Source organism: Marmota marmota, unplaced genomic scaffold, assembly GCF_001458135.2.
Source record: "Marmota marmota marmota unplaced genomic scaffold, marMar, whole genome shotgun sequence".
Classification (NCBI taxonomy): Eukaryota; Metazoa; Chordata; class Mammalia; order Rodentia; family Sciuridae; genus Marmota; species Marmota marmota.
In genome coordinates, this window is record NW_025999999.1 from 3,211,541 (window position 1) to 3,224,295 (window position 12,755).

General features: G+C 36.1%; 1 protein-coding gene across 3 annotated transcripts in view; it reads right to left on the minus strand.

The window, feature by feature from the left end:
• Window positions 1–12,755, minus strand: part of Arhgap19 (Rho GTPase activating protein 19) — a 47,293-nt gene that overhangs the window by 11,490 nt on the left and 23,048 nt on the right. For all 3 annotated transcript variants that reach the window (XM_015494575.2, XM_048807089.1, XM_048807088.1), the window contains 4 exons: window positions 11,876–11,962; window positions 8,219–8,284; window positions 6,027–6,218; window positions 1,518–1,616 (listed from right to left, as the gene is read on the minus strand). In XM_015494575.2, the coding sequence (XP_015350061.1) occupies window positions 1,518–1,616; window positions 6,027–6,218; window positions 8,219–8,284; window positions 11,876–11,962 (444 nt within the window). The remainder of the gene's footprint in view (window positions 1–1,517; window positions 1,617–6,026; window positions 6,219–8,218; window positions 8,285–11,875; window positions 11,963–12,755) is intronic.

Genomic DNA, 12,755 nt, shown 5'->3' on the forward strand with positions numbered 1-12,755 from the left:
TCCCTTAGTTCCCCAGGCTGGCCTTGAACTTTCAATCCTCTTGCCTCAGCCTAAGTAGCTGAGATTACAGGCATGCACCATCATGCCCACCACAAGGGATTTTTTTAAATATATATTTTTTAATTGTTGATGGACTTTTATTTTATTCATTTATTTATATGTGGTGCTGAGAATTGAGCCCACTGCCTCACACATGTGAGGCAAATGCTCTACCCCTGAGCCACAACCCGAGCCCAAAGTATGCATTTTTTTTTAAAGAGAGAGAATTTTTTTTAATATTTATTTTTCAGTTTTCAGTAGAACAACATCTTTATTTTATTTTTTTATGTGGTGCTGAGGATCAAACCCAGCGCCCCGTGCATGCCAGGTGAGCACAATACCGCTTGAGCCACATCCCCAGCCCCCAAGGTATGCATTTTTTAAAACATAAACTTGAAGTTATAATCAAAGGGTTCCTTAATGTTACTGAATTTTTTATATCTTAATAATGTTAAAACAATTTTTAAAAGAAAAATAGGCTGGGAGTGATGGCACGCTGATATGATTCCAATGGCTCAGGAGGCTGAGGCTGGATGATTCCAAGTTGGAGGCCCTCCTCAGCAACCCTGTCTCAAAATGAAAAATATAAAAAGGGCTTGGTGTGGTGGCACATACCTATAATCCCAGTGATTTAGGAGATGAAGATCTCAAGTTTGAGGCCAGCCTGGGCAATTTGGCAAGACCCTCAACAACTTAGAAAGATCCTGTCTCAAAAGTTAAAAAACAAAAAGAACTGGGGATGATAGCCCCTGGAAAGGAGGAAGTAAAGAAGACAGAACACAAAATACCTCTCAAGTTAACCTGAACCTTGCCTTAGTTTATGCATGGAAATTTGAACCCCATATCCAAGTTATCTACTGCCACCTTATGGCAATATTTTTCAACTACAAGTCCAGATCATCTGTGAAGACTTGTCAACTGAATCTGCAAATAAGGTCATGGCAGCAAAAGCACAGAAATATATTTTACATTCATTCTAAAAGTAAGATTTTTAGTAAATTTGATACAAGGAAAGAGAATACAACAACAGTAAAAAAAAAAAAATAAGTTTACCAAAATTTGAGGTAATAAAAATTCACTAGCCTAATAGAAATCCATTTTTTCTAACAATGTCCCCAATCTCTCAACTTCCTCACTGTCTCCATGGGTTTATCAAATTGAATAAAGAAGTGTACTATAAAGCAGGTCAGAAAGCAAAAGAGACCATCCACATTGCTCAGGAATGAGAACTCTGTCCTCAGCCCCAGAAGAGAAGGAAGAACCTTTATTTCTTTTGCACCAGAGAACCCCATCTCTGATTTAAAACACAGCAAAATGTTTTGAAAAATAAAAGCCTTTCCAAATCCTACCTTTACCCCTTATAAATTAATCCATTAAAGGAGTCCAAGGACTAAAGAAACCTATTTATGCGTAAGAAAAAGTCAGACTGTTATAGTTCCTCACAATCATTACTGAAAAAGACAGCACAGCATACCTACCTTAATAAGCCCACTGAAGGAGCGGGAACGGGCTCTCTTCTGTACCCGGGGAGTGGAAGGTTCTCGCCCTGGTGTCTGAGTCAAAGACTGCTTTTGAAACTAAAAGAAAATACAGAGAACATTTTATTAATATTCTCCTAGTGTAAATACCCCAAAACTCCAGGAATAAATGAGTCTGCATGTATACATCAGCAAATTACAAAGGCAGAAACGGTGGCCCGGAATGCAGCGCATTGATAGAAATAGAATGGGTAAGGCCCTAGATGTGAAAGGCCCTGGGTACCATCCCCAGCACACAAAAAACAAAAGCAGAAATAATATTTCCAAAAAGAAGTAAAAATATAGGGCTGGGATTATGACTCAGCGGTAGAGCGCTTGCCTAGCATGGGCGGGACCTGGGTTCTATCCTCAGCACCACATAAAAATAAAGGCATTGTGTTATGTCCATCTACACCTAAAAATATATATATATTAAAAAAAAAAGAAATGAAAATATATTAAGTTACTCTGAGTAGTACTATTTTTCCTATTCCTTGAATGTGGAATTATAATCCCTATATTTTTTAAAATATTTTTTTAGTTGTCAATGGATCTTTTATTTTATTTATTCATATGTGGTGTTGAGGATCGAATCCAGGGCCTCACACATGCCAGGCAAGCGCTCTACCACAACTCCAGCCCCTATTACCCCTATTTTACAGATAAGGACATTGAGACTTGGAGAGCTTATGGAATTCTCCCAAGAGCTCCTGCTAGTAAATAACAAATTTTATTTTTGCATAAAACATTTTAACATAGTTATTGGCACAACCTAAAGCAGTCCTCAATTTAACATAAGTTGCATACTGAATTTTTTAAGTTATTAAACATCAAAGAATAACAGATCAGAACACAAACTTCCAATTCTATGAACATGAGTTCTTTGTATGGAGAAATCTAAGGTGGAAAAAGGGAAGACATGAGACACTGTATAGTCTTAATGTTTTAATATAGTGCCTAACTGAAGAATTTACTCTTCTGCCCTTTCTAACTAAACTTTTTACAATTCTCAATTGTAAACTTGTATGTTTTTATCAGTTCAGATTCTGGAGGTTTAAAAAGTGACTGTTTTATATATGGGTACTAAGAAGTTTTCAAAATTAATTATCTCAGAAAACAAAAATTTAGTTACCTCTAGTTATCTAGTAAGGATTCTTCCTGAAAATACTGGAACCCATGAAAACCCATCATTTCTGATAAATGTTGGCAAAGGTACAATAAAATGGTTATCATTATTGTACATCCAGTGAAAAGCATTAATTGATAAAATGTTCTGGGAAGCTCTTTAGCAAGGAGTATTCAGATCCTTTTAAAAATGCATATTATGGGGTCTGGGGCTATAGCTCAGTGGTAGAACACTTGCCTTGCAAGTGTGAGGCACTGGGTTCAATCCTCAGCACCACATAAAAATAAATAAATAAAGATACATCTATAACTAAAAATATATACATATTTCTTAAAACATGCATATTATGGGCTGGGGTTGTGGCTCAGCAGTAGAACGCTTGCCTATCATGTGCAAGGCCCTGGGTTCGATCCTCAGCACCACATAAAAATAAATAAATAAATAAAATACAAGTATTGTGTCCAACTACAATTAAAAATAAATATTTTTTAAAAATGCATATTATGAAGTATGTACCACTTACAAGGTGTTCTTATCAGAAAAGAACTGGATTGGAATCAGATCAAACCCCCAGAAATAAATCTAACTACCACTTTATAGTAAATATAGAGGACTGTTGGATATATTATATAATACCATAGGGATGCAATCAGTAAAATCCAGACTCTGGGGAATAAACAATTTGGTTTCTTCCACAAATGAAATTCAAATAAAGAGAAATGGAGAATGTGTATGCATGTGTAAACATGTATTAATGCAAAGGGGTACCCTAGATTAGATCCTTACAACAGAAAAAGGGCATTAATAAAAAGATTGATAAAATCTGAATAAAGACTACAGTGTTAACAAAAATGTGGTACATTAAATGTTAGTTTCCTAGTTTGATAATATGGAACTGGGTGAAAAGTATGTGGACACTCTATTAACTTTGTAACTTTTCTCTAAATCTAAAATTATTTCAGATTTAAAAGTTTATTCAAACAAATACTGACATTTTTTTTCAGGGGGAAAAAAGAGGGAAGGGACATATATCAGTCAAAACTAATAATGCTGCACATCCTTTGGTCATACTTTTTCAAGGAAATGATACACAATGAAATACTTATGAAAAAAAAATTTATAAACTAAAAAACAATCTAATTTCCCCAATATGTCCAATAGTAGACAAACTATCCATAAATTAGGTTACATAGGATGTATTATGCAAACACTTCAAATGTTCATAACCTTTCAATGGACATAGAAAATGTCTGTGATATAAAGTTAAAGGAAAAGGGTAGAATATAAAACTAAATATATATTAAGTAACAAAGAAATGTAAAATATATATTCAGGAAGAAAAACTCTAGAAAGAAATACTCCAAAATGGTTATCTCTGGATATGATAGGTTCCTTTTATTTTTTCCTTTATATTCTTATAGAGGTTTTGATGTTTCTACAGTGAGCATATTATTTTTAATAATCATAGAGAAAAAATATATAGTAAAATGATTTTTTTTTTCAAAAAGGTATGGGAGTATCTAAAATGAATGGAAGGAGTTTGCAAGCATTTATGAAAATATGCTTATGCTCAGTTTGGTGAAAAAAAAGAGAGATTAAAAAAAAGTTTATCACATGATCATAACTATATAAAAATATACCATAGGAAAAAGTCTAAAAGAAGTGTTCAAAATATAAACACTGGTGAAATGAGTGATTTTTTTTTTTTACCCTTCTCTATAACTTCCTATTTTTCTAAGAACAGCAAAAATAATGCCTTTTCCTATGTACTGTCTTTAACTGTCAGTACTCTTGAGAGAATCCACTACACCTGTCCTATATGAAACTACTACTATTTTAATTTCTATGGAAAATTAAGTCACTAGATGGCATTGAATCTGCAACAATACTCAACCAATACCCTGAAAAATCCAGTCATAGACAATTTACTAAATCTCAAAATAATCTCAAAAAGAGTGACCAAAAACTTAAATATCTTTATCAAGCTGGGCAAAGTGGTGCATGCCTGTAAACCCAGCAGCTCAGGAGGCCGAGGCAGGAGGATGGCGAGTTCAAAGCAAGTCTCAGCAACTTAGCAAGGCATTTAGCAATTCAGCAAGACCCTTTCTCTAAATAAATATATAAAAAAAAGGAGGGAGATGTGGCTTAGTAAGCACCCCTAGGTTCAAGCCTCAGTGCCAAAAAACAAAAAGATCTTTATCAATTGTTAATAATAGCTCCATTCAACATTTTCTAAATACTTGTTTATACCTGGCTCTATACTTGAGATCAGGAATAAAATAAATATATAAAAACTGACTCTTCCTCCAAGGTCCTAGAAGTTAAGAGGCTGACTCCTGTAGCCTGGATTTGAAATATCCCCCAAAGGTCCATGTGTTAAAGCCTTGGTCCCCAGCCAGTTGTGCTACTGGGAGGTGGTAAAACCTTTAAGAGTTAGGGCCTAGTAGGAGTCTTAGATCACTGGGGGTGTGACCTCCAAGGGAATTGTGGAGCCACGACCCCTTCTCTTTATTTAGCTTCCCCTCCATGGGCAAACAGTTTTGCCACATGTGCCCTGCCATGATGTCCTGCCTCACCACTGACCCAAAAGCAACAGGGCCACTAGTTACAGGCTGAAACCTCCAAAACTGTCAGTTGATATGTCAGGAATTTGCTACCTTACAGCAAACTAACAAACTGACCCCAACTGTTCAGTTAAAATTCAAGTGAGACTGAGACAAACACATTTCCTCAGAAAGAAAGTAGCCAAGTAGTCAGGATTTACTCAAACTATGCTTTGAGTGCTTAAAGTAGCAAATGGAAGACCTAATTTTGCTCCCATAGCTCCAAAATAAACAAAGATAACACTAGATTCCTACCTTCTAGAATCAGCCTAGGACCTTGGTTTATAGTGTTTTTCTAACTACAAACAATTCTACTGTTGAGAGTTACCATTTATACTGTGCCATTCTATGTACATTATCTCTAATCTTTACAACCATGAAACACGGATATTACTATTACCATTTTGCAAACAAACAAAGAAACAACAACAACAACAAAAACTGAGATTCAGAAAGTCAAATTATTTGCCAGAAAAATTTGTTAAGAGTTTAAACTTTGGAATATTATATTTTAATTGCTGGCTCTAAGAAAACTTGGCACATGACCAAAAGTAGAGACACTCTGAATCCTCCTATTTAACTGCAGAAATCCAAGGGCCTTTATTTCTTTCTCTAGTAGGGCCAAAGCTTGTCTCAAAAAGAGTCAAAACTTAAATGAGATTCTTTAACAATATTGCCTAGTGATTCCACAAATGTGATCATGTTCCTAAAACCCCTCACTATTCCCCTGTCCTTGGGCACCTGTCTAATAAGCTGTTTCTTCTTTGCAGATTCTGGCATACTGTGAACGTGCTGGAAGAGCTCTCTCAGCGCCTCTTCTGTTCGCTGCTGGGTCTCCTCCTGATGAGAGCTGCAATCTACCCGGTTCCGTTTCTGAGATTTTGCCAGCTGAAAGGACTTAGCATGGCATGAAGCTGTCAGATCAAGGTCATCCTAAAGGAAATTCAAAAGGTAAGTGAATTAATATATCCTTCCAGCTTTGTTGTTGGATTCCCACAAAAACCTAGAACATAATAAAGGGAGAGTGGAAATATCATCTATTTTTATACTCCGGAACAAGAAAAATCTTAACACAATTATCAGATAAGGGACCTATTAATAAAGGTTATATTAATCATCCTCCTATAACCTGTCAGAGAACCTAATATATTTAGAATATTACCACCAAGAATTATCAATTTTTTTTCCTTTTCTTTTTCTTTTTTCTGTTTTGGTATTGAACCCAGAGGCACATTACCACTGATTCACATCTCAAGCTCTTTCTATTTTTTATTTTGAGATATTGTCTCACTAAATTGCTTAGGGCCTTGCTTAGTTGCTGAGGCTGGCCACAATCTTTCGATCCTCCTGCCTGAGCCTCCAGAGCCACTTGGATTACAGACGTACGCCACCAAGCCCATCAAAAGTTCAATTTTCAAAGCATATTTTCATTTCAAGTCATCCTTACTGCTATCATATAAGGCAAGCAGGCAGAGTACCATCATTCTCATTAGAAAAAATAGATTAAGCTATAAGTGTGAAGTTATCCAGATACTAAAGTGACAGTCCCACCCTGGAGCATAAGGGCATTCTTTCATGGCTGGTGCTCTTTCCCAAACGTGACAATTTAATTTGACAACTGTGTGGCATCAGTAAAGGAATGAAAACAACAACTCTTTAAGAAAAACTACACACCAATTACACTACTTGAAATCAAATACTGTTTTCCTGGTCACGCCAATATTTGCTCGATGAGTAAGACAATCAAGTGCAGAAAATAATAGCATATGATGACATCTTTAAGTTTTTAACCAAGAAAGACCAATTAAAATTCATAAAAAAGTGCTTGTGGCCAGAGTGGCACATATCTATAATCCCAGCAACTCGGGAGACTGAGGCAGGAGGATCACAAGTTCAAGACCAGCCTCAATAACTTAGCAAGACTCTCTCTCAAAATAAAAAATAAAAAGGGCTGGGGATATAGCTCAGTAGCAGAGCACCCCTGGGTTCAATTCCCAGTACCATACACATATACACTCAAAAAAAGTGATTATGAAGTTTTTTTTTAACTTTCCACTATTAGAGCTAAATAATCATATGTGATCTTCTATCAATAAGCACCACACATTTCCCTAAATTCATGTGCTATCAAGTCTTTTAGCCATTTGATAGAATAGAGTTTTATCATGCCATTGATCCTAAATAAGAACAAATTACAGGGCTGGGGTTGTGGCTCAGTGGTGGAGTGCTCGCCTAGCATGCATGAGGCACTGGGTTCAATCCTCAGCACAACATAAAAATAAAATAAAGATATTGTGTCCACTTAAAACTAAAAAAAAATTTTTAAAATAAAAGAACAAATTACATAAAACTGTGCTATTGTTACTAAAACGTATTTAATACATTTGTTATTTACAGATTGTTTATGTCATGTGCTATAAAAATGCATATTGGTTTTATGAAAAAACTTTAAACATACAGTCTACATCATCACCCTTGTTTAGAGGATACCTTTTCATCCACCAGCGGAGGACATCTGACAGCAGGCAAGAACACTGCCCATAGGGACATTTCTATTTCAATTTGTAACTTTCCACTCAATCATTCTCTTTGTGATGAAATGACTAAATAACTTTTTTTTTTTAAAGAGAGAGAGAGAGAGAGGGATAGAGAGAGAGAGAATTTTAATATTTATTTTTTAGTTCTCGGCGGACACAACATCCTTGTTTTTATGTGGTGCTGAGGATCGAACCCGGGCCGCATGCATGCCAGGCGAGCACACTACCGCTTGAGCCACATCCCCAGCCCAATGACTAAATAACTTTAAGCTATGACATTAAAATAATATTTTTATTTTGCACAGCTTTACTTTAATTTCATGCTTTAAAAAAAAAAAAAAAAAAAAAAAAAAAAACTCCACTAATCTTAACTCAAAGAGCAGTTTCCTATCTTACCTTTGATGCATGGGTTCTGGAGCCCAAATAGTGTAATCTTGCACATTCCCGAATGTAAGCAGGAGCCTGGGAAGAAGACAAAAGAATACCAGGACCAAGAGGTTAGTAGGACCTAAAATTCTTTCAAGTCCACAAAAAGACAGTGGTTCTCAAAATTATCTGTTAGATGACTTTGGAAAGGCCAAAGATGGCACAAAATGCCTTATTCCGCAGCTTCCTTTCTCTTGCAACTGAAGAGACCCCTCAGTAAAATTGATGGGGAAACTATGAAAAGACACTGATGTAGTTGTTGCTGTTTTAAAAATCAAATATGGCAAGAATACACTCAAGTGAGCCAGAAACAAACATATAAACATTTATAAAAAATGCTTATATTTGACCAAAAAAAAAAAAAAATCTCCCAAATCCTGACAAATTGCAAGTGGTCTCTGGATCACATTTTGGAATCATGTATAGAAAATACCATTCAGGATTACTATAGAATAGAATTCTGTAACAAATACCCCGTTTACAGTCCAGGTAGAAGTGTTTTATTACAACCACTATTTTATTAAATGTAAACTAATATAATCACTATAGAGAAGAATACTACAATATCTAATAAAATTACATTTGCATTTACCCATTGTCCCAGAATCTCACTTCTGAGAATCTATCCTGAAGATGTAACTCCAGAAACATAAAGATTAATCAAATGGGAAATGGGGTCATGGCTCAGGGGTAGAGCATTCGCCCAGCATGTGCAAGGCTGTGAGTTCGATCCTAAGCACCACATAAAAATAAATAAATATTATAAAAGTATTGTGTCCAAATACAACTAAAAAATAAAACATTAAAATAAAAGATTAACTGAATGATTGGACACACGTAGGGTCTGGCAGCACACCCCTGGACTCCCATAGACTGTAGTGGCTGAGTCAGGAGGATCAAAAGTTCCAGGCCAGCCTCAGCAACTTAGGAGAGACCCTGTCTCAAAATAAAAAAAATAAAAAGGGTAGGAATGCATTCACTGGTAGCTGCTTGCCTAGCATATGTGAGGACCTGAGTTTAATCCCCAAAACTGAAACAACAACAACAGAAAGATTAGATACAACCTAAATGTTCATTAATAGTTGGTGAATTTTCATAAATCCATATAATGTGCTACTATGCAGTCATTAAATAAGAAAAGAGACAGAGAAGATAGAAAAAGAGAGAGAAGAATGAAAAGAAAAGGAAGAGAAAAAAGGGAGGGAGACAAGCTGAATGGCTTTATGAAGCGTATGGAGGAATTTCCAGGATCTACTGAGTGAGAAAAGGCACAGAACAGTATATGTGTAAGAAAGAAGGGGAAATAAGAACATAAACATGTATGTACATTTACTTTGTTTTTACAAAAAGAAACAGTAAGGCTGGGTGAATGGTGCACACCTGAAATCCCAGGGAGGCTGAGGCAGGGGGATCACCAGTTCAAAGCCAGCCTTAGCAACATAAAGGCCCTCAGTAACTCAGTGAGACCCTGTCTCTANCCTAGCATGGGCAAGGCCCTGGATTCGATCCTCAGCACCACATAAAAATAAATTAATTAATTAACAATATTGTATCCAACTACAACTAAAAAATATTTTTTAAAAAAGTTAAAAGAAAAAAAACCCTTAAGACGATCAATTTTATGTTTTGTATAGAGGTTGAGCATCTTAATCTGAAAAGTCAAAATCCAAAATGCTACAAAAATCTGAAACTTTTTGAGTAATGACATGATAATACAAGGAAAATTCTATACTTGGCCTTGTGTTATGTTTCAATCAAAACACAGGTGCTTTAAAGACATTGCATAAAATTACCTCCAGATTATATGTATAAGGTATATATGAAATATAAATGAATTTCATATTTAAATTTTAGTCCCATCTCCAACATATCTCATTCTGTATTTGCAAATATTCCAAAATCCAAAACCCTTCTAGTCCCAAGCATTTCACATAAAGGATACTCAACATATATTTTACCACAATTTTTAAAAATTAGCATTAAACACAAAAAGAAGCTGAGTGTGGTGGCACACAGCTATAATCCAAGCTCCTCAGGAGGCTGAGGCAGAAGAAGCCCAAGTTAGAGGCTTAACTTGTCCCTGCCTTAAAATAAAATATAAAAAGGGTTGGGGGTATATAGCTCATCCCCAGCTCTGTAAAAGAAAGAGAAGAAAAAGAAGAAAGAACAATAAGAAGCAAATTCTGACACATGCTATAACATAATAAACTTTGAAAACATTATGCTACTTGAAATAAAACAATCACAGACAAATATTGTATGATTCCACTTACATAAAGTACTTTAAAAAGTCAAATTCAGAGATAAAGTAGAATGGTGGTTGACAGGGCTAAGGGGAGGAAGAATGAGGAGTTATTGTTTAATGAGTATTGAGTTCCAATTTTGCAAGATAAAGAGTGCTGAATCTCTAATGATATTCATTTAAAAAGGAGGAAACATATTCTCCAAAATGATGGTTGCACAACAATGTGAATATACGTAATGCCAAAGAACTGTACACTTAACAACAGTTAAAATGAGCTGGATGTGGTGGCCTAGGCCTAAAGTCTTAGCTACTCAGGAGTACGCTTCAACACAGAAGACCAGCCTGAGCAACACAGTGAGACTCCACCTCAAAAATAAATAAATAAATGTTGGTGCATTCCTGTAATCCCAGAAATTTGGGAAGCTAAGGCAGAAGGATCACAAGTTTGAGGCCAGCCTCAGCAACTTAGCAAGGCCCTAGGCAACTTAGTGAGACCCTGTCTCAAAAAAATAAAAAGGACTGGGAAATGTGTAGCTCAGTGGTAAATGCCCCTGGGTTAAATCCCCAGTACCAAAATATAATAATAAAAAGAAGAATGTTAAGATGATAAGTATTTTACCATAAGAAAAAAGGAATCAGAACCGGATGATCTTAGAAATTCTTGGCTTCTCCAGATGGCAAAAGACACAAAAAATTAAGAGATTCACTATCGAGTAGGTATATTCTAAAGACCAAGCATGTGACTATGCAATCTTTTGCTAAAACCTTAGAAACATGAAAAGGTCAGGGTATTCAGTCACACAAAGGGCTCTTTCAAGAGAGGAAGAGTGTGCCTCCCAGACCCTCTCAATGAACCAGAGGGCCTTTAGGAAGCTTAAAGGGATTGTCCCTCGGCCTTAGCAGCAGGAGACCAAGGTAGAGGATTTATCTTCAAAAGATTTGTATATGTGGCTTTTGTCTAACAGAATGAACCCCACTGCAATCCACAGAAGACCCACAAAGTTCTTGAGAAAATTATGTTGGCAGAAACACTGCCTGTTTGGACTGAAAGGGACAAAGAGTACAAAATGAAAGGGGGCTGTCAGACCCTCAAAATCCCACTGGCAGGAAGCAGGCAGGATAAAACTGCACAGCTGCCAGCATGTGCTGCCTTTCAGGAAAAAAAGCAGGATGATTCCAAGGGTGGAGCCAATTACCCCAGGACTGGAACCTCTGGGCCTCCCATTCCTCCCACCTGGGAGGGTTTTCCATTGTCCACTCTGGCTTACAGTGCCAGTCAGGACTCTTCTCTTCCAGGAGCCCACTTTTTCTTTTTTATCTAAGATTCAACTTTGCTCCATCTTCCTTGTCCTATTACCAACCAAATGCCATCCCTTACCTACCTTAAAAAGTTTCTGGGAGTGTTTGATCATAAAAGCCATCCCATTGTTTAACTTCGTGATATTTTCCTGAAGGTCATTTGCAGTGACCTGTTCAGAGGAAAAGAGAACAAAGGGCATTAACAGCTGGGAAGTACCATTTCCCAATAACATCCTTAAAATGTACCTTTGTTATTTTATCTGGGAAGCTAAGGCAGAAGGACCCCTTACATACTTATGTGTGTGATCATTTCTATCCCTAATAAAAGTAACTCTAAATACAATGTTTAATTCTATTAGTTCAGTAGCTTTCCACTGGATATAATCTAGAACAATCATATTTCCTACAGTGACCAGTAAATTCATGAGAATCAATATTCATTTCCTAATTAGACATGTAAGCAAAATTAAAGAAAATCCAGCCTAGGATTCAAAATGGATAGGACGAACACAACCCACAACAACCATCAAGGACACTGCCTCTTCAGAGAAACTGGAGTTTCTCTAAAAACAAAGGCGAAAATGGGAGGGGAGGGAAGGGGAGGGGAGGAGGGATAGTAGAGGATAGGAAAGGCAGCAGCATACAACAGACACTAGTATGGCAGTATGTAAAAAGTAGATGTGTAACCGATGTGAATCTGCAATATGTATATGGGGTAAAAATGGGAGTTCATAATCTGCTTGAATCAAATGTATGAAATATGATATGTCAAGAGCTCTGTAATGTTTTGAACAACTAATAATAAAAAAATTAAAAAATTAAAAAATAAAATAAAAACAAAGGCGAACTCTCATTACTAACAGATACCAAAGATGACATCTTTTCCTTAAAAACATAGTCAAATTGTCATTGATTTCCATTCTGTCTCTGCTTCCTCTTTTTTTTTTTTTTTTTTTTTTTTAA